This window comes from Gouania willdenowi, chromosome 13, assembly GCF_900634775.1.
Source record: "Gouania willdenowi chromosome 13, fGouWil2.1, whole genome shotgun sequence".
Lineage (NCBI taxonomy): Eukaryota > Metazoa > Chordata > Actinopteri > Blenniiformes > Gobiesocidae > Gouania > Gouania willdenowi.
The window spans coordinates 25,623,803-25,646,381 of NC_041056.1; the positions used below are offsets into that span (position 1 = coordinate 25,623,803).

General features: G+C 37.7%; 1 protein-coding gene across 7 annotated transcripts in view; it reads right to left on the minus strand.

Moving 5' to 3' along the window:
* Positions 1–3,436: 3,436 nt before the first annotated feature.
* Positions 3,437–22,579, minus strand: part of kirrel3b (kirre like nephrin family adhesion molecule 3b) — a 193,413-nt gene continuing 174,270 nt past the window's right edge. The window contains exons 11-17 of one of the 7 annotated variants that reach the window (XM_028465170.1): positions 21,421–21,521; positions 18,249–18,447; positions 15,008–15,115; positions 14,488–14,571; positions 14,066–14,181; positions 11,641–11,727; positions 3,437–7,553 (exon numbers count right to left, since the gene is read on the minus strand). In XM_028465170.1, coding sequence (XP_028320971.1) covers positions 7,092–7,553; positions 11,641–11,727; positions 14,066–14,181; positions 14,488–14,571; positions 15,008–15,115; positions 18,249–18,447; positions 21,421–21,521 — 1,157 coding nt within the window. In that variant the 3' untranslated portion in view covers positions 3,437–7,091. Of the gene's footprint in view, positions 7,554–11,640; positions 11,728–14,065; positions 14,182–14,487; positions 14,572–15,007; positions 15,116–18,236; positions 18,448–21,420; positions 21,522–22,579 lie in introns of all 7 variants that reach the window. The other 6 variants (XM_028465169.1, XM_028465168.1, XM_028465175.1 and 3 more) reach the window with 6 other exon arrangements.

Sequence of the window (22,579 nt, forward strand, 5' to 3'; positions counted from 1 at the left end):
TATGTAGCATCTTTACATTTTAGTGCGCTTATTACTTTTTGATCATGTAAAGCACATTGAGTTGCCTTGTGTATAAAATGCGCTATATAAAAACATTTGACTTGCTTTGCCTTGCCTTTAGGTCCAAGCGTAAACATTTGCTGCTTCGTCTCTTTGTGTCCAAGGTAAGGCTAATTTGGTCAACATCCTGAGGAAAATATATGCGCTCACTCTCCTGTTTTCCCTCAGAGTAGCGTTTCGGCTTGCTGCTCTCAGACCTTGCCATAGAGGGTCCAATTCTAACACTGCTCTTTACTTTGTACTAATAAAAATGTTTTATTTATATGAAGAAGTTGCCAGCGGAGAATTCACATCATCGCATCAACATTTAGATAAAGGGAAATCCACAACAAAAACAAAGCAGTCATGCAACCATAGATAATATTGTACTTTTAACTCCTGACTGTTGTTTTTTTTTTTTTAGTTTTGTTTTGTATTGTACAACTGTATGTTATATCATGGTTAGCTGCCTTAGGACAATGGATGAAATTTAGCTATTGTGCTAACTCCAGCATATTTATGTTAACGCTGACACAATGATTAATATGTAATGTCCTAATTTAAATAAATAAATAAATAAATACATGAAATGAAGTGAAATAAATGAAACTTCAAATTACTTCCAGGTCATTTCAAAGGATTGACCTGGAAATTATATTTTATCAATATTATTTTCATAGATCTTGACATTGGAGTCTACATCCTAATGCTGCGTTCACACCGAATGCGTCTTCTGCAGCACCGGATGTGTCTGCCGCACGAAACGTTCTGTAGGTTTTGCAGGATCAAGAAATGTCCCCATTCGCTTCATATGTGCATTTGAAGCGAAGCCCCGCCCACCAGCAACACATCCAACTCGGTGAGTTTCACTGCCTGCTGAAGCGAGGAGCTGCGCTCTTTTTTCTCCTCTTATAAACATAAACCACCAGTGAAAAAAGCTGGTGTGATTAGCGGCTAATGCTATCCTAGCTCAGTGCCGATTTTCAAAGATGAAAACTACAGAGAACTTTTACCTGCTACTACCACCTCCATGGTTGAATGGGTGAACAGACCGGTGCCTGTGTTGATGGCCTGACATCATCATCAACAAAAACTGTGATTGGCTTTCGTCATGCAAAGCAGTCGCATGTGCAAATGTGCGAATACGATGAAAAATTGACAGCGCGCTCGCACGGCCAACGCTCTTGACGAGCGGATCGGATTGCACCGCCGCACAGGAAAGATTTTGTCTCTGGGCCGTGTCTATCCACTGACTTTGTATGTAATCTGGTCGCACGAACATTTTGTGACGCATCTGGTCTGAACGCAGCATAACCCCTAAACCTCTGAACCTACTAAACTGGTTTAGCAGGGATCGGTTCAGGCCGTCTTGAAAACAAACCGAGTCAATCTTTTCATTCATCATCTCTGCCAAGAAGGAAATATTTTCATGGGAGCTTATTTGTTTGTTTGTTTGTATGTTAAATGTATTCCATCAAAAGTACTTAAAGAATATTGACAACATTTTCACCAAAGAGAAACTTTAGGCCATGGAAGATTCACTTTCTATTTGTAGGGAATTTTGATCAATATACTGAATCTGGATCAGTTTTGAAAAACTGAAAAATCACTATTTATAATTTTCAAAAAGTCATATCTTGGTTAATAATTGATCAATCTTTATGAAATTTTACTTACTTATGTCAAGTTGGTTTTTCATTAATCCCAGGTTTTAATTAGATTAGATGCAGGTTTTGCAGTTCATCACAATTTGGACTTATTGTATTGTTATTAATGGGGATACAAATTCCATGCAAGCCTTTAAAGTGTGAATCATAAGTGATCCCATGATCAGGAACACTGATCCACATATATCCTGGCAAAGAGGATATTTGGTGCTTGGCTCTAAGTGCTCTTGATACCACTAAAAAAAAAACAAAAGAGCCAACAGCAAAATATACACAAACTCAAACATCAGTTTTATTCTCCAAATATACAGAGCAAAAGCATCATAGATTCACAAACCAGTACAGTTAAAATACAACCTTTTTTTCTTTTTTCTCAGATACACAGGGCCACTGCCTAAAGATAGCGGTTCAAAAGCATATACATGTTGTCACTGTTACAATTTGTTCATGATCCTCTGTACAAATTGTTGAAAGTCTGTTTTCAGGACTTTGTCATGTAATAATAGCAAAGTATGGTAGTTTGCATTATTTGGAGTACAGCACAATTTTGCTTAAAACAGATAAGTACTCACATTAGACTTCCATCAGGTTTTTGTAATCCTTTCATTTCTGCTGAATGTTTTATCATCTGCATACCAGGCTACTCTCATTACCAGCATGTTGTGCAGACTGTTGCAAACTCTGGGCATTAGTCGCGTTATTATGTCCAGGCCCAATCCACATATAGTATAACAAAACACTAAAAAAGTAGTGCTTGAAAAGGTACAAAGAAAAAATAAAAGCAAACTAGAAGAAGTTGGTAATTTGAAGCATTTACACAGTTAAAAGAAGGCCGTATATGATTAAATGGTTCAATATCCTTCTAATATGCTTCATTATTTTGGGGTTAACATAGGGTTAAAGATAGGTGGTAGCCGTACAATTAAATTATTAAAATGCTGGCCCAACTTTAAGTTAATCAACAATTAGATTTTTTTTTTTTATTTTTCCTGAATAAAACCCTCTCACAGATTTGATTCTTGGTCTACTGATTTTTTGTTAGGCTTTTAATTTTTTGCTCTGTTATTGTTCTTCTATTTAGTACACAGTTGGTAGTCAGTTTTAGTGTTTTTTTCCTGTCTATGATTCTGTGGGTTTAGGCTGGGGACACATATACAGATCATTGGGCTGTCGTTGCCCTGATTATCCACCGTTGCAACTAAGCATGCTACAGCTTATTTTATTAGATTATCCTATAAGATTATCCTGTGGTCTGAGGTGTGTTCAGAGATAATTTGTTGATAATTCTCTCTGAACCAGGTCGGGGCAGAAAATCATAAATATACAAGAATATTTACGACCCAAATTTTTTGTATGTGTGGGGAAAGACAATGACTCCAGACTCGTGAATGGAATGCAGCCAAACAAGAAGCGAGCTGATTGAGAAACTTAAACTCAAAACTCTGCATTTCTGACTTAAAAATTCAACCAAGTTCAGTGGAAACACGTCGAAATATCTCAAATAAGGCTGACCGAAAAAAATATTGATTTTTTTTCCCTGACTTTACCGAGAAGGGGCCCAAACTTCAGGTGGCGTTCCAAGTCACTTCTTCAAGTAGGAAGTTGGAAAATCACAAGTTCTAAGTTGCTTGGAATGCATTAAATCCTGTTTGATCACAAGACAGAGATTGGTGGTGAGGCAGTTCCTGTTTTTTTTTTTTTTTTTTTTTAATCTTCCTTTGTGGGGTATGTAACAGATAAAAAAAAAAAAAAAAAATCTTATGCTTATGCTTTTTCTGAATTTCGAGCCACTCCCTGTCCTGTAAGTATGTATACCACAGCAATGTTTGGTGTATATTCAATAAGAGATGCCTGTGTTTGAGCCCATGTTCTAATACTCATGTTTATGACCTCGGAAAAGATTAAAATCAGTAACATATATGCATATTTAAGAAAAAAATAATAATAAAAAAAAAAACAAGTGAATTGTAGGCTACCTGGCATCCTCAATTGAAATAGAGTTGCTGTTCTTATCAAGGACGGTAACCTCTTGTAATTGTTCTGGGTCTTTGTGTTTGTTCATCTGTTATGCCCTGGCATCTGTGCCAAGCTTGCAGCAAGGCAATCAGACCGTGCCAGCACCAGCCGGCTGGGCATCCACAGGTGAGTGAGGCAGCTTTTGTCCTCACATGGGCTTTGAGTCCCAAAGACTAACATGGCACTCATGTTCTGTTGTCCTCTCCAGCCCAGTGGAACTGGTGCCATTGGGTTAGGGGGGTGGAGAATGGGACAGAAGGCTGGCCTATCAAATATTTATCTGTTTTCTTTGCAGGGTGTGTATTCTACGACCTGGGAAAATGTGTTTGGATCAGTAGGAGCTGCACCAGATTGAGGAAAAACTGGACCATTTGAACAGGATTTTCAGGGAGATAAGTTTTGGAACGTGACAAACATGGTGGGACAACAATGATGATACCATTGCAAATAGAAACAACAGAGAGTATGGCCCTTCTAACCTTGATCACTGTCATTTAAAGGCTAAATATGTGACAAAAGAATCCATCCTTGTGCATATTTGCTTGGAAAAAATGGCACAGATATACAGTATAATTTTAGTGGTAATTGCTATGTAAACTAATGGACACCTTGTAGAGGAGCTGATAAAGTATAATAACCTCTTGGTAAGTCTTATTTTCAAGCTGACACAGCTAATATCAGCTTGCCATCCTATAGCTTCATGAGCGCCTGGTGTGAAGTGTCAATTTTCCCTGTGATATCTGAGTGAAGAGAAAATCAGTGGTGCATGTTTATGTAACTCGTGCATGGTTATTTCTTGAATGAAAACAAGGAGGACATGATTGTCTTCATTATCTCGTAATGATGAGATGTTTTGCTGATTTCCTACAGTATAGCAGGATAGAAGGATAGAAGGATAAACCAGAAAAAAAAAAAAACACATACAGAACAAGACAGCATGAGAGATTTATATACAGTCTAATAAGTGCCAAGCTGGATTATCAGCATTGAAACACAGCTTTTTGTCTCAAGCTTCACAATGGGCACCCATCCATTTGTAAAATTAAAGCTTTCCACTAGAGTTGCCACTCCAATGAAAACCCTATTCAAATGTGCTGAATGGAATCATTGGTAAAGTGCTTACAACAACTTGCTATTGTTCAAATATCATCAACTTTTCAGCAAGTTGAGGGGCACATTTGACTGTAATAGACACACAGGGGTGTAACTGCTGCACTTTATACATAAAACCTGATTGGATGTTACAATTATGTAAACTTTAAGCAGCATAGATGATAATGACACATCTAACTTTAATTTATTATTATTTTTAATTCATATTTTACTTGGATTGGTAATCTAAAGAGCTTATTGAATGGGAAACAAGGGAATTCTGACATGGGATACCAAACAGATGAATAAGGCTTCAAAAGACTCCAGAAACTGCCATTTTTGATGATGTAGGGAAGAAGTAGTGGCAGTAGCTTAAAGCAGGTAGCGGGTTGTTTAATGATATGAAGGAGAAACACATTCGGTGGTGGTTGGAAAGGCTGTTAGAGCAAAACGTTGGACTGTGGCGACTGATGTAACAATCTTCCACCAGTTTGACTACTGTGTAACATTGTTTCTATTCATTGGCCACTACTATTGTGATAACAGCCTAGTATGATGTTTATCCATGATGCAACTGCAGTAGTGTGCACAATGCCATGCATGGTGTAAAGAGTTGGACGTAGAAGAAGGTCAAAGTTTTCTTGATCTGGTGCAGTAGCATTAAGCGTAAAAGAGAGGATTTTTATAAAAAACATATTTTCAATTTTAATGGTTTTTCTGTTGGAAAAAAACATCCAACATGACTCTGCCACTACGGCAATGAGCTCCGTTTGAAATCTTCAAATCCGTAGACTTTGTAAACACCCCACTTAGACAAATTAAATGTCAGTGGGTAAATAATTTTACATTGCAATGCAATGATGTAACATACAGTTGAGAACAAAAACAAAACAATGCCCCAGAGAGTGTTTATTTTTGCGTGTTAAAAAAAAAAAGAAGCAGCTGGTATTAAAACTGAAAGAAAAAATACCTAACACATGTTTCAAGTTATCTTATCATGTTCCTTTAATGACCCGCACAATCACAAGAAGTTATGTAACCAGGACAAGCTAAGCTCCAGAGTCAACAGCGATATTGACGACATGGTATAACAACACAATAAGAAGCTAAAATATGCTTACATTTCTGTCAACAGGTACCCTCGAGTATGTTCTGTATTCTGCAGTGTCAAAACAACTCACAATTACAACACACAGTCATAATTCAAGGGCTTCCCTCCTGCGAGACTCTGTTAATGGATGAATGCCGCTCTCTATAAACAAAAGAGCTGATTGTGTGTATGCCTGTCAAATTTGGTCAAACTATGTTGACCTTGCTCAAAACAAACCCTCATGGCAAAGTAGATATGGACAAAAAAACAAGCGCTCCTTTTTCATTTAGTCATTTATGAGGAAACTCAGAAACATTAGAAAAGAAATTGCAGTCACGTATGTACACTGATATTGTTTTTTATAAGAACTTGTTAAAGCAAAAATATTGACTCAGGAATTTGAAAGGAGATCTCAGCTCTTCATTATCAGTTCAGGTGTGTGGCCACAGTAACGCTGTGGAGATAGAAAACACCCATTCGTTTCAGTGTGTGAAACATCTGTGGGCAAAGGGACGAAGTTTTACTCCATTGGGGCGCAAGTTTCACTGAAGCCAGGCTTTACACAGTGTTAGGGAAAAGACGGTAGAGAGGAAATTCTATTCCTGAAACAAAGGAAAAACCACATGCACATTCATTTTTTGTGCTTTGAATTACATGTGAGCTGCAGGACATCAGCTTGCACTGCTCGGGCAGTCTGTGCTGAGTACATCAACACTTACACCAACAATCTTTGCGATCTTCTGAAGGTAAATCTCCAAAAAACAAAACAAAATTGGTCCAATGCAAGTATGGCTGATTGTCACATAAAGTCTTGTAATCCTGCTCCCTGCTTCGCAAACAATCACACTGAAGTAGTAGAAGTAGATAAAGTATCATTTTCCATCAAGTGTAGTGATTCAGCTAATAAATAGCCTCCTTGCGGCATTCTGGGTTAAAAATTGAGTTAGTTAATGAATGAGCTAAGAATGAGGGCGGTATAAGGCTCCTTGATCCACTTTATGGGGACATTGAGAAGTAAAACAAGTCACAATGGTCATCTTTGGGCCCAGATTGTTGGGCTTCTTTCTGGAACGCAGTGTAACATTGTTAGCTTAGGGCCTCCGGGTGAAAATTCCTTTTCACAATTTCAGTTTTACAATCCTGGCTGCATGCCACTCTCCATTTAAACATCCTCCACACACCTGAGGTCAGACGTGGGTCTGCATACGCTTCTGAAGTGGCCGCGTGAGGTCTGAGTTCTGCGAGGATGACTGGGAATAGTGGGAGGAGGAAGAGGCTGATGCCTTGCTGTCTTTGTCAAACTGGACGTAGCCGTCCGGTTTGCTGTAGCTGCTCACGCTGCTGTCGCACTGTGTGTCGATGAAAGAGCTGGAGTCGCTAAGCGAAGCGCGCTGGAACTCTCGCTCGCACAGCTCAATGGAGCTGCTGCCCATTCCCAGCACGAAGCGCTGGCCGTAGTCATAGAGGCGATTGGGACCCGCTCCCAGGGTGGAGTAGAGATTGGTGAAGGACATGCCCGTTGGTACGCGCTGCTTTCCCAGAGTCCCAGTGTTGGTGGGGTTCCTTGCTTCAGTCGTCTGATTTCCAGCCATCGTAGGTGTAGAGTGCTCCTTGAAGGTGTTGACACTGTAATAGCCATTTGTGGGATCCTAGGTAACACATAAATAATGAGAAACATAATAATAATGAGAATTTTCACTGCTTTATTCGCACTAATCAAAATAATACATTCCAAAAAGAAACATACATTGAAATTAAGGTGCAAAGGTTACACTAGCAGTAATTACTACTTACAATGTTGGATAAATACGGATGCAATTTGCTGTGAACGCGAGCAGGAAAAAAAAAAAAAAGGCTGGTGATTCTTAGTGCTATGATTTAATTAACCCCCCACAATAACCTTAATGTCATGTCTCCAACTAATTAACCAGGGCTTGATGATGCATAGTTTGGCTTCCAATGTGTCACTGCAAAGTTCACTCACACACTAGTTTTAATTGGGCCTCAATGAGTTGCAGGGTCAGTCATTTCAGTTACACACTCACAGGCCCACTGAGGCTTGAGCTGTGCCACATGTTTGTCAGCTAGCCTGCAGGCGTTAGGCTGCGCTAAGGATGCAGCGGGGCCACGCGACTGTTTATTCCATGTCGTTGTGTGAAAAAGATTTGAATGTTTAGTACAGTGAGCAAGGTGGCAAATCCCTGAAGAAGAATCCTTATGTTGGTGAAATGAGAGAGACAACCTACGAGGACTCTCGTTATGCTCAGACGGCAGAGTGTTTTCCACTGGCCTCTTGTTCACTTCCCTTATGTTCTATACATGCTTTCATTAAAAAGGTTTGCTGGGAAAACAGGTTGGAAATATATTCCAGGAGGCAGCATGTGTTTGAGATAGAAAAAAAAGGAAACAGGAAGGACATGTTTGCTCCTTTGACTCTGACAAGCCTCAGCAGGATACTAAGTACGAATGGACAACGCCTGAATCACCAAAGCATCAGCAATCGCATGATGTCTAAATATCTACGTGTGAATTCAGCACCTTGCTGACAAGGATGCAGGTTGGAGGTGGTAGAAACACCTGCTGCGATAATCAGTCATGGCTGATTTACCAAAGCGACTATCCTTAAAGCACCCAGGAGCTCTTCTTAAATAGTGGGAGGCACTTTCACCTCATATGTGGAGCATTTCAATAACAGATGGTGTCAAAAAATCAGGTTTTTCATTAAAAGAAAACAGCTTTTCTTAAGTCAGAGTTTGATACATTTTTTGGCGTTTGAGTAGCCAAAAAACATGTTTGTCTTTCTTTTTTACATTTTTTTTTTCTATTCTGTTTGTAAATGCTTTGTATTTTTGTGTATTTTGTTGTTGTTTTGAGTGTGGTTGAGGTCATTTTGTTTGTTATGTGTTTTTGTGTATTTTATCTTTTTTTGTTTATATTTTATTTCGTTTTATAATGTAGTTATTTAGTATTTAGTCATTTTAGTAGTTTTTATTGTTTTTATTCATTTTGTATATGTTTCTTATGTTTTGTGTTGTCATTTTGTGTGCTTTTGGTGTTATTTTGTTGGCTAGTGTAATTTCCTGTAATTCTGTCATTTTGCGCATTTACTTTGGGGGCCACACAAATTTAAGTGAGGGCTGTATGTGGCCCCCTGGGCCACCAGTTGCCCTCGTTTGCAGTATTGAGTAGGAAAATGGACCAATGACGAAATGCATTTTGAAATTAAGAAAAAGTAACAGATTGAGCAGTTGTCAGTAGGTGGAAGCTAGAAATTAATATTTTAGCAGTAAATCATTTTTGATATGTTTTCATTCATCATGAACTGCACAGAATGGGTTATTGTAAAGTGTATATCTGCAAAGAGCTGATGCCTATGGGTTTTATTTACAAAGAAATGTTTAAAACTGGGGAATTGTAATTAAAAAAAAGTTCTATGTCCTATTCTGGAGAACTACAAATACACAACATTCTAATTCCTCATTTTTAATTATTTTGAACAGGACTCCCTTCTTTGTTTTTTTATGTTTATGTTTCAATAATATAGTGTTAATATTTTTTTAATTATTTCTGACTATTTATGCCTTTTTTCTGATTATTTATGCCGTTTGCTGAAAGCAGAAACTACATTTCCATTGTGTGTATGTAAGCGTATGCACAATGACAATAAACTGATTCAGATTATAAATATGTTTGACTAACTACAGCAAACGTGTGTTTAGTCCATATCTAAACATATCAAAAAGTGCACAAAAAGTCTAATAATTTACTAAGAAAAAGTTGAATAACCTGGCAAAGAAAACAATATTTCTAATAATAAAACATGAAAGCAGTTTTAAATTCATTTGTTTCATCACAGGAACATAGGATTCTATAAGGTCTTATGTGTGGCACTTGGGTCACCTCATTCAAGTGTTTTATGTGTTTTCATCAGCGATAATGGGATTGAACGCGAAAAGACTCATTTGTGCAAACCGAGCCCATCAGTCCCGTATAACTGAACATGCAGCAATGAATGGCACTGACACTCTTATTACTTTTTCTCAATTCTGGCTCCTGCGAAATAAGTCATTCTGATCGTACTGGCATGTCACTATTTGATATAAATCGGCACAGCAGCAGGGCTATTATCAAAGGATATATTCCATACAGGTGCTGGAATCAGAGGATGGATACCTGCAGTCAAACTCGTCTGCCTCATCATGCCGTTATATTCTCCTGTTACTGTCAGGTAAATACATTGTGTTTACTCTCATTCCTTTATGTTATATGTGCTGCTGCTTAATAGGCAGTATCGTCATTAAATATATTTATACTGTGATGCAAGGTGTAAAAAGGGCTAATATTGATGTAGTTAAATACAATGACTTATGTTGGTTCTCTCCAGGTTTCATCATAAAGTTATGTCATTTGCAGCCTTGAAAACGATCATCTAAGTCAGGGGCCTGCAACCTTTATTTTGAAAGGAGCCATTTTGCCTCATTTCGCCTGTATTAAAATCCTTCCGGAGCAAAAAAATTCAAGAGAAAAAAAAAATCTTTAGGGTCGCCAAAAATTCTTGATATCAAAATGGGGTCAAAATAAAAAAAAGAAAAAAAAAAGGTGAGAAACCAGAGGGGTACTTGGATTCAGGAATAAGAGAAAGCTATACTTGAGCTATAAAAGTTTGAGAACCACTGACTCAAATCAAGCTCTTATTCCTTATCGGAATTATTTGATACACACCTCGATGTGTTGCTGCTTCTTTATTCACACATGAACAGAAAGTGAGCATCACCAACATGTTTAAAGGGACAGCGTGCACCCACTGAATGGATATTAAAGCTGTTCACAATGAGCTCACACATTGTTCAAAACATCAGATGGAGTTGATTTATTTACATCAGCAGCACATTTTTCATTCATGATGCCCCTCTTTTCAGATCAAATGTATTTTTTAATTTATATTTTGACATTGTATGTAGTTTGGCAACCTGGCTTCAGTAACAACTGTATTTTTTTTATGTCTCTTAGTGTCTGTAACATGTCTGTTATACAACCTAAAGCTTCACTGTATCCATCTGTAAATAATCCGATGATTATTTTAGGTATTTGTATTATGTGACAGAACACTGTCCTTGTACATTTGCTTGGATTTTATTTTTATAGTAATAATTTTCTAAACTTTGTTTTCTTTACTTTCTTAGAAAAACATCCAGAAGACAAACTAGCCTAATAACTATTTTTAGGGAATTGCCAAATGAAAACAAGCTACCCATCTGACATCACACATTTAATGTAAATAAACAATATCACCTCATTCCTCATCCTTCTACTGAAATGAATTGTATTTTTCCATGTTCAAATATGCAGCCAAGTGATCCAACCTAACCCAGCAAATGAATACTAAGCATTTTTCTGATTCGAATAGCTATTTAAAATCCTTCTCTCATCTGCTTGCACTTACGACATGAATAAAAGCAGAGACGGCAGCTTGAGGGCTGAGCACTTTGATTCCTCAAACCTCCTAGAATACCAAACTAATTATTAAAACCAGACCTACAACAGCAATTATTATGCCTCTGGACATTTCTACAGGAAAAAAATATAATAACTATGTGTAACGGGCAAAGAATTAATGCTTTTTAGCTATTTTGGTTCTTCGGGGTGGCGGCCCCCCGGGTTATCCCACTACCTCTCCCACCTTAGTGCTTTTTTAATTGCATTCATGCTGTCACAGAGTCATTGTTCATGCTGTACCTTAATGTGCTGATACTCCTTCTCCTCCTCTTGTAACACCTCCAGCTGCTTTAGAACAGACTCCTGCTGAAACTCTCCTCGCTCCACCTGAACAAAGAGGAAGCAAAACATGACAGTGAATGTTTGGAAAGTTATTACTCCCCGAAAAGAGACACGTTTTTGGAGACAGTAGGGTATAGCTTTCATCACATATACATACTGTACTTCCCATTCACTCATCAGAATTAAAATCAGAATCAGTTTTATTGCCACATAGTTTTTAGACAATATAAAACCAAAACAAACACCAGTAACAGTATAACAACAACAACAACAACGACAACGACAACGACAACGACAACGACAACGACAACGACAACAATAACAATAACAATAACAATAATAATAATAATAATAATAATAATATTTATAATAATAATAATAATAATAATAATAATAATAATAATAATAATAATAATAATAATAATTATAATTATAATAATATTTATAATAATAATAATAATAATAAACGTCAAAGCTTCAGTGTTATTTTAGTGACATTTTCATCATAGTTTTTGTTGTCTGGACTAGACAATGAAGATTTAAAAAAAAATCAAAAAAAAAAAAAAAACAAACAAAAAACAAAACAAAAACAAAAAAACAAATTAACTAATAAAAACAAAGCTATACTTTTGTCTCATGGTATGAAATCAAATCCAAAGTCACATCCGTCTGTGTGTGTCTACAAATATTGATACCATCCCATATCTGGTTGCTCAATGGTCATCTTAATAATGGATCTACAATAAACCACATACATTCTTATTTTAGTCAACTATATCTCAAACACAGTGGTTCCCACCCTTTTTTAGATCATGACCCCATTTTGATATCAATAATTTCTGACCCTAGACATTTGTTTTCTAGAATTTAGTATTTTTAGTATTATAATTAGTTTGTTATACTGCTCTACAAATATACAGACTACCCAGGATGAGTGACAAACACTGCATCTAAGTGCCAGCTCATATCATTTTTATTGCATTTTATTTGAACAAGACGAGAAGTAAAGAATACAGTTGTTTAAGATTGTGTGTTGTTTTAATTTGAAAAAAGAATCATAGTTAAAACATTCCAGAAATGTATTTTAAATCTGAGGAGACTGACCGTCTTTCAACAGGTCATGTGACCTGGAGAAGGCCTCAAGAACGTTTCACTTTAGGGCAGTCAAGTGACCACAGACTCGGATATATATAATTCCCACGCGACGTCACAACATACGGGCATTTCCCAACCCGGCGCCATTGCTGTGGGCAGCTGAAACGAGTTAGTCTCTGTTTACAGCCAAAAGAGCACAATATGGTAGTTTTGTGTTGGGTTAATGATGCACTAATCGCTGCGATAGTTCAGTTAAATGTGGATTCTATACAAAGGGAAGTCAGCAAGTCAGACCCGTAACTTCGGGATAAGGTTTAATTTGGCTCTCTGGGCTGGGCTCGCGCCGCGGCTACAGTCTATGGGCTGGAGGAGCAGCCGCTACAGCCTAACCGCTGCAGACCCCGGCTCGACCCGCGTCGGTGGTGCTTCCCCCCTACTCCCTGACCTTGCGGCCGTTGTCGGCCCCCTTCGCCGGCAAAGGGGGCTGACGACTGCGGCGAGGCCAGGGAGTAGAGCGGGAGCGCCACTGTCACGGCAAGGAAGGCCAAGTGCTGGGCCTCCAACGGCGGGGAGAGGAGGGGGGCGGTGGCAGCTGCTCCTCCAGTCCATAGACTGTAGCCGCGGCACAAACCCAGCCCCACTTAGCGACCCAACCCTAAGAGCCAGTCCTTATCAGTCTAGCGCCCCTAGTGGCCAAAAGTTACACAGTGTGCTAAAGTACTAAACATTTCAGGTGACCCCTTTTAAACTCCAAGCAACCCCAAGGTTGAAGAACCCTTTAACAGATTCTTGATGCCATTAAAAACTAGACTATAACTGAAATAATCCAGATGACGACATTTTGACTAAAACTAAAATGAACACAGCACGCAAGTGAGCATTTATATATCATCGTTAATGTCAGTGTTAAAAACTGAAGGTTTGTGCTCGGCATCACCATCCTTAAGCACTGACTGTGTTAAGTATTTGAAATGAAAATGCAAACCAAAGGCAGTGCGTACAAATAGCCTCACCCTGGAGCAAACTGTGTGAAATACCCAAACACTGATAGAGCTGAAAGGAGGAAACCATTGTTGGTGTGGCCAGGAGGCACATGCAGATGCTGAGGTACACCCACTGTAGGATTACCCAGTGTGCATCAGCAGAGGTAAAATGAATCAGGCTCATTTGACAAGTAAATATAAATATAAACCCTGTGCTTTGACTATGACACAAATAGCAACAACATTCATCCCGTGACAGTATATTGGACATCTAAAAGTGAAAAGTAGAATGCTGTGACACTCACACTCACCATCAGTTGTTTCATGGAGGCGTGCTCTTCATTTTCTCGCACTGCGTTGTGGTCTTTGTGCACAATTTCCACCCGGATATCATTTTTCGCTGACACCACTCCTTTCAGATCTGGTGGAGACAAACAATCATATCATAACATGTTGGTTAATCACCAGCCTGTATTGGTTGACTCCATAATGTCCCCAGTGCAGTTGCAGAATTACTTTAGCAAAGAACCCTGGGATTGTGTCTTTGTTAGTGCTTCCCCCATTTCCAAAAAAAAAAAAACTAAAAAAAACAATAGAAGGCATTAATATTCATTGGCTTCCCTCCAACATGAGATTAACATTTCTGCACATGTATGCAATCTCGCACAGCCGCTAAAAAGTGGCTCACTGAGGAGTGGGATAATGCTGTCATATAACAAAGTCTTACTTTCTGTCTTAATTTTGCTTGCAAGTTCTCTCTGGTGAGCACAGATGGACACGGGCAGTGAGGGCATAACCAGGTGCGCTTCTTCTGTAGTGTACAGACAATAGACATGCTGAAGGGACCAGTATCACAGTGTGGCTCTTGGATATAGAGACAGTGGATTTGGTTCTAATCTAATGAGTTGGTGGCGGTGAACATAAAGCTTAATGTAAATAAACTGAAGAAAAAAAAAAAAAAACACAAAGCCAGACTAAGATTGCATGAAATGAGTTTCTATCACAATCTGTCTATGACCCTCAAAAATTTTCATTTCAACACTCCTGCTTTCAATATGAAACCCTTCTGATTTGATTCTGAAATGTATTCACAATATATATGAGTGTCGGTGTGTGTGCGTTTCACTCTAAATATTTTAGATATAATTTTGCAAGTAAAAAAAAAAAAAGGTGATTAAATGAACATTTTTGTGAAGTTGTAAATAATTCAGTTCATTGGCATTCATGACAAGGGAAAGAGGACATACTTCTCTGGGCACGAGTACAACAGAACGCTCCGATGGTGCCCATGAGGACAATGACGGCTACAAAAGCTCCTACAGCAATGCCGATGATCACAGCCACTGGGAGCGATTCTGCAGAGAACAACAAAGAGATATGTCCGTCTTCAGCCACATACCATAAACAGCCCGTACCCACATGGCACTGAACATACAGCATGGAACAGAAGCTTTATCACAGACACATGGCCTATACAATGCAGAGGGTGCATTTATTTTGTAATTTTGTATTTTCAGGGACAAAATGCACCATTTTTTTTTTCTAGTTTTGTGTTAAATATATGCAAAGGGAAGCTTTGTCATAACTTTTTTTCTACTGGGAACTTGGACAGTATGTTCTGCACAGTCACAGGTATTAACACACACACAAGCCCATCACTCAAGGAAAAAAACTTTTTTATGCAGCCCGGCTCTATAGAAAAATGTCTACCTTTTCTTTTCTTTTTTTTGTGAACATCACTGGTAACCCAGCAGATATGTCAAAATTATGTTCACCACTGGAAGAAAGCATGGACATTTGTACATGTTTTTTTTTTTTAAGTATGCTGAATCCATTTTATTCATCAAAATGAATCAATTAAAATGAAAAGAAAAATACAATAAAAAATGAAATTACTGGGGATAAGGATTTCAAATCACACGGGGTCACAACTGTCTTTCCAAAAGGTCTCCTCTCAGTTCACAATGTTGTTGCTCTCGTTCCTGTATAATGTCCATTTCTCCCATTTATCTTCCAACTGGGTTCTCTACAGTCTCAACATGTGCCAGACTCTCCATTAGGTAAAACTCCTCAATAGTCTGGATCCATTGTTCCATAGGTGGGGGGTCAGCTTGATACATCTTCCTTGTTATATATTTATTTATTTTTTTTCATGTCACTGTTAACATTTTTAACAAATATTTAACTCTACAGTGTACATGTTCAGCTGGAAAATGGCACAAGTACCAGTTACAGTATATTAACATTCAATGGTATACTTTATCCCAACATTTTTATTATTACTTTATTCAAGTTTTTCCAGTAGTTACTTATTTTTTAACACTGCCAAAATAGATGGCTATGATTAACATTTTGCAGAATAAATTTTTAATGGGATCCATGCCGGCAAGCCAACGGTTCCCACTCAGAATCAATAAATCCAAGATGGCCACCATCCTTATGGTCATTTTGCATATTTAGTCATTACTCAGATATCTACATCAAAAGTTTGAGTTTAATCATTGTAGATGGCAAGTGCTGCACAATAAACATGTCATCAGAATAATGCTTATGCATGCATGCATATAATGATCATATAATGATCTTGAGAAAAAAATAATAAATAAAATAAAATAAATATATACATTTTTTTTTTTTTTTTTTTTTTTCTTGGGTGATTTTAATTAAATCAATCACCCATAGATCAGACTTATATGTCAAATAGAACCAAAGTTATGACAAAATAACCAAATTGACAATACAGATTGTGGTCATCTTGCATTTCTTGATTTTGAGAGGGAACTGTTGGTTTGCCAGTGTAGATCACATTAAAAATGGATCCAGCATACTCAAAGACCCCCATGCACACATTTTCATGCTTTCCTCCAGAAGTGAACATCTTAGCCTAATATTGCTACATATCTGCCGGGCTCTGGTAAACATTAATTTTGCTAATTGTCTCACATTGTCTTTTTGCCTAACAACATTTAATCCACACACTTTTTGGGCAATTAAGACGGAACGGCTTTATTTTCATTAAGGAGGGCATGTGTGTACATTGGAGCATAATAGCGTAATAGTGTGCCGGTACACAAAGTGTTGCCCATGTAAAGACTCTAAACCAGCAGGCTTGTATCTATATGTGGCTACAACTTTATTGGTTCTCATTAAGGCAGACTTTAATAAGGAACCTGAATTAACCAGCCTGTGTTTACAACCGTCTTGCATTTAAATAAATGCAGAGACCTGCTTAAAAGCCTTTTCTCTCTATGGATCACTGTCACTTTCATATAAGCACTTCATAATTTATCCTGAGTAACGAGAGGACAGATGATACACTTTAACCCAGTGAAGAACTGAAAAGGTCACATGTAGTATTAAAGAAAGAGTTTTTAACATTGATGTGTGATAAAATAAATAAAAGTGTTTTGAAGTAATATCAGTTAATACTATACGATCAACTTGAAAAAATATGTACAATATATTTCATATCATTTGATATAAAAAATGTGTTTTGAAATACCAAATTTTAACATTTTGTCAGTAAATATGCCTTGTCCATTTTTAAAAATTCCTTTATTTATCTAAACTTTTACCAATCACTTGATAATCACCTATTTTTTTAATGGTTTTACCAAAAAGTTGTAAAATAAATGAAGAAAAACGTACATTTGATGCTGTTTTTCTTTACTGGCTCCTGCTGTAATGCATGTTGCTGGCAGTTCACATGATGCTCTGGGTCATATGTTCATATGTGTCAATTATGTGCATGTCATTTAGGAGTCATCACTGCTGTAAGATGATAAACCATACAATTATACATATTACAATCATAAACTACTATTATAATTGCTTTTTTTAGTAGATATATTGTCGTGAGATTATTATTCAACCACTTTTTGTTGGCATCCATTAAAAGTGGCTCAAAGAGGGAACACGATCACGGAGATAAGCCGTCAAGATGTAAATTAGAAAGAAGCCATGTTTATTCTGAAGAAGTTGTATTTGGTTAAGCTATTTAGGAAACTGTCATATTTTTCAGTTTTTTTGCTAACGGGGCATGCAAAGTAAGAAAAACTTGCACAATGTTTGCAGGTAATCATAATATTATTGCTCGCATCCATCTAAACTCATCATTAATAATGCATAACAATGTAAAACATTGAAAACTAATAACTAAATAATGCTGATTATTGGCCACCGTTACCACTAGGTTTACAGGTATGTTGACAAGGCAGAAGAAGACATAGAAAAATAAGAAATTAAATAATGAAAAAATTACACAGCAACTTCAAAAAATAAAAATCAATTCAGATTTAAAAGAGAAATAGTAAAATAGTCCTGAGCTTCGTAATTGCGATTGTCACAATACCCAATGTGGAATGGTAAAACACTGAGCAACATGATCATCAGCACAACCATTACAAAGAACACAAAGAAGAGGCTGGTTATGATCGCCTTCAAAACTGAAGAAGAGGAAAATGGAACCTGTCGAACCTTGGCTCCCACCTTGTTCCTTCAGACGTATGATTTCAGTGTCGGAGCCAAAGCTGTTCCACGCTGTGCAGTTATAGATGGTCTGAAAGTCGGCAGGGACGATGTTGCTCATGGTTAGGGTAGAGATAACGCCTTCATCTGTGTTTACCGTCTCTACGGTGTAGCGGCCAGATGTTCCAGACTCCAGCACTGTTTCCTTCCATGACCAGGCCTATAAGCAAAGGGGAGATCACAATTAAGTGACACGTCATTATCAGCATTTCTGCGTATATATACATTCCTGGTAAAATCAGTATTTATAACTTTGTTTTCAGCATGCAGCCAAGAACGCTGCCTTGCATTAGCAAGAGATGTACGATGTGATGACTAATGTTAGCGTTACACTCTGTAACTGGGTTTCCATTACAGTTTTTCGCAAAATAAAAGCAATGTATCGGAAGTTTCGACAAAGAATAATTGCGCTTTGAACGTGTTTCCATTGAAGGTTGTTTTGGGCAGGAGCCTCGTAACTTCCGTGAAATCTCATCCTGCGAGACTTCTCTGCAGGAGCATGGACGCTCCAAACCTCCTTATAACACTCCGTATTCATTTGTTATTGCTAACTATTATGGCAGTGATAATTTAAAAGTATAATGCAAATAAATGTTTCAGTCTCCTCTTTTGTCTACATGTACTACATCAAATTTTCTCAGAGAGAAGTGGTCATATGACCAGGTACGTCAAAGTGTTTTGCGATACATTTCAATATTTAAACGTCTCACATACCTCATCATAAAAGCATTGCATTTTTTTTTTGCAATATTTGAGGCATTTACACTAACATTTTTTATTGCGTTATTTAGATTTCGCGCATTTCCAAGAGTAATGGAAACGTAGCTTGTGATGCTCGGTCATGAGTGTAGGCAGCGAGACAGTGCGGATCGTCGCGACGAGTGTGGCCAATATTGCAGAATAGGCATATTTTTGGCTCCACACACACCCAAATTCATCCTAGCATCACATCTTGGACAGTTCACATCACTCCACATCCCTCCATATTCCTCTGTCTGGTCATCAGGCTGCTGTTATGGGACTGTAAATGATAAAGTCCATTGTGAAAACTGGAGGTGATGCATGTGTGGAGGGCGCCAGCTGCTGTCAGGTCTTGGATTTTGATGTGTTTTTCAGCTGGGGCATTATAAAACAGTGAAATATTAAGTAAGGATACACTCCGAAAGCTTCCCAGCTCTGTTGCGTGCCAAAATGGCTCATCGCGAGGCGACACATGAGCTGTTATACACTCCACCAAAATGGCCACATTCGTGCAAAATGTTTTCACAATGTCAAAAACTTCTCCACAAATGCAACAAACAGCTACGTGCTGTTACAAACCTTCTCTAGTTGCTCTCATTGCAAGTGTTACGAATGTGTCACAACTCAGGCAGATCCGACATTCGTAACGTGTCAGGGCTCTGGGTGATATGATATGTCGCTACAACTTTGCGCAACACTCAATGTTTAACTGCATTAAAGGTGAATAAAGCAAATGAGTGTTCCCAGAATACTTTTTACAACTTCTTATTAGAGAATCTGTCCTTCCATGTGATACAGAAAACTCTGTATTTCTTGAAGCTGTGTGGGCTAGAGGTCATTAAGTTTTCTCACCTTTATGTGTGTAGACGTACGTGTGTGTGTAGATGTGTGATGTGTGTGGTTTTTGCTGTTATGTGAGAAGATAAAAAGAAAGAAAACCCATTGTGATCAAAGCTGTGCAATAGCACACTGTAGGGGAGAAAGAATCACATAGATAGATAGATAGATAGATAGATAGATAGATAGATAGATAGATAGATAGATAGATAGATAGATAGATAGATAGATAGATAGATAGATAGATAGATAGATAGATAGATAGACAGACAGACAGACAGACAGACAGATATATAGATAGTAAGGCTCCCTTACTTTTAGTGGACTTGGACTTATTAAAGGCTATTTCAGGTTATTGATGCATCAATATTTGAAAAAGGACTTCGTTCTTCACCTAGAGAAGCTTCTTAGCCTTATGAAAATAGATATTTCCCCCTATTAACCTCAAAAGAAATATACTGACTGGAGTGTTTTTCAACACACACTCATTTTTTTTTGTAAGTGATCTCTTGTGGTAAATTGTTGACATGTGTTAATGGGGATTCTGCCACAAAGGAAAACAATGGAGACTATTTGTGTTTGACTGCGTGTGAGTTAGTTTCTGCAGTGTATGAACTGTTGAGACACAAATTGTTCGGCGAGCGTTTTAACGCAAGATGTGTGAGGAAGAGAATGGGGAGAGAAAGGGAGAGAGTTATTTCTTCATACTGTGGAGGATTACAAGATTTATTTTCACTTCTTTTGCTTTGACTCCAGTGAATTTCCAGAGAGAAGATTTGATGTGTATAATTCAGAGGAGATAAAACACATTCAAATTAAAGCTTCCTAGCAGGTGGTGAAAACTATCTGTGAAAAATGCGGTGTTACAGCGTTACAATTTCTGATTTGGTTCAAGTATTTTCACTTTCTTACAAGTAAGAGTATGATGTGGAATCAAAAAAGACTGCAAAACTCAAAATTAAAAAGCTTTAGTGCATCCGTTTTGCAGTCAATCCAATATGTGTTGCAAGACTCAAGTTTGAAAGCTTTTTAGATTTTTGTTTAGATGAAAAGTTCACAGTCAGAAAATGAGGAATTCCAAACACACCACCCCGAAGCATCTCATATTAATTACTCTGTGAGTTAATGTTGGGTAACAGAATAATAACAATACACGAGATGACAAAGTATAGCAATTAGCCACATGCGTATCCAGACATGTGTATGCACACATGCACTTGTGCACACAAATTAATAAATGTGCATAGCGAGAACAGCGACTTTATGGACTTTTATGTAAGTCCATAAATCTTAATAGGATTGTGTGTTAACAGAGTGTAAGTGTGTATTAATGAGAAACCAAGGGTCGGAACTGAATTTCCAAGACTTCCTATTCCTCTAAGAAAAAATATGGCACCAGGAATATGAATTATTACTATTTAGCATTCTGTGTGTATTTAGCAGATCGATACGTAGGTTTTGGAAATGAGTTAGATTGCAACAGTAATTTAATTAGGGTGCTGATAAATTACTCCATGGTCATAAAATGAATAAAAATGCAGAAGGAGCTACTCACAATGCGATCCGGAGGGGGTGTACTCCGAATGAAGCATTTGATTTGTCCTTTCTCCCCATGTAAAGCCTGCTGTGTCTGTGTGCTGGAGATGGTAGGAGGTCCTGAAAGAAAACAATTGCAAATGTAAAAGAGGAACAACAAAAGCTGATGCTACATTGATTTTATTTTCAGCTTTGGGATTTATAACAGTTTGGCTGAGTGAATACAAAGAAGTTTATTATACTGTAAAGACGGTGTTTTCAAGTCAGTAACACAACTTTTTTACTCGTGTAGTGATTTTTATTTTTTATTTTTTATTATTATAAAGAGAAACAAAAACGCCTCATTCTCCTCGGTACGCTCCAGCCAAGGACACGCTGGCCTTGAGCAAAGAGTGAAAAGTAGTGGCCTGAACTTCATTTTATATCAAGAAAGTGTTGATTTATGGCTGGGTTGATTTCTCCCACAGAGATAAATGTTGTTCTCTGGTGTGTAATCAGAGCTGCACAGATGGCAGAAGAAAATGCCATTGTGCGGAGAAAACCCGCTTGCTTCACCTCAATCAAATTGTTTGCAGCAGTGTTGATCCCTCCACCAATGGGTCAGCAAACAAACAATATAAGGCATTAAATGGACAAAATGACAGAAGAAAGAAATGGACAACACATTTGTTTATGTGATTGAATCATCTTACATTCATTTTTTTATATAATTTTTATATATAATTTAGATGTGTTCCCACTTCCATCAGACTGTTTAACACCACTGTTTAACTCAATAACTGTAACAATACTGTACTGATCCCCCACCCAACCCCACAATTATATTGCTTCATTTCATCATATGCTGTAACGTGGGAATTTCCCCTATGGATCAATAAAGGTTTATTCTATTCTATTCCATTCTTTTCAGTTCCATTCCCATCCAATTATATTCTATTCTATTGTATTCTACTCTATTCTATTCGATTCTATTCCATTAAATGTACTCCGTGTCTTTATCAGGGCTTCAAAGGACCTAAAATGACTTGTTTATCCAAGTGGTTTGAAGGGATTGACGTAGAGCCAGCACATGTTAAATCTGAGTCAGCCTACAAAATCTTCTCTGCCAAGGGTGATTCAGCCTAAACGACTGGTCTGCCAGCCATCTGTGCTGAAGGCTGCTCTCACCAGGTGACACG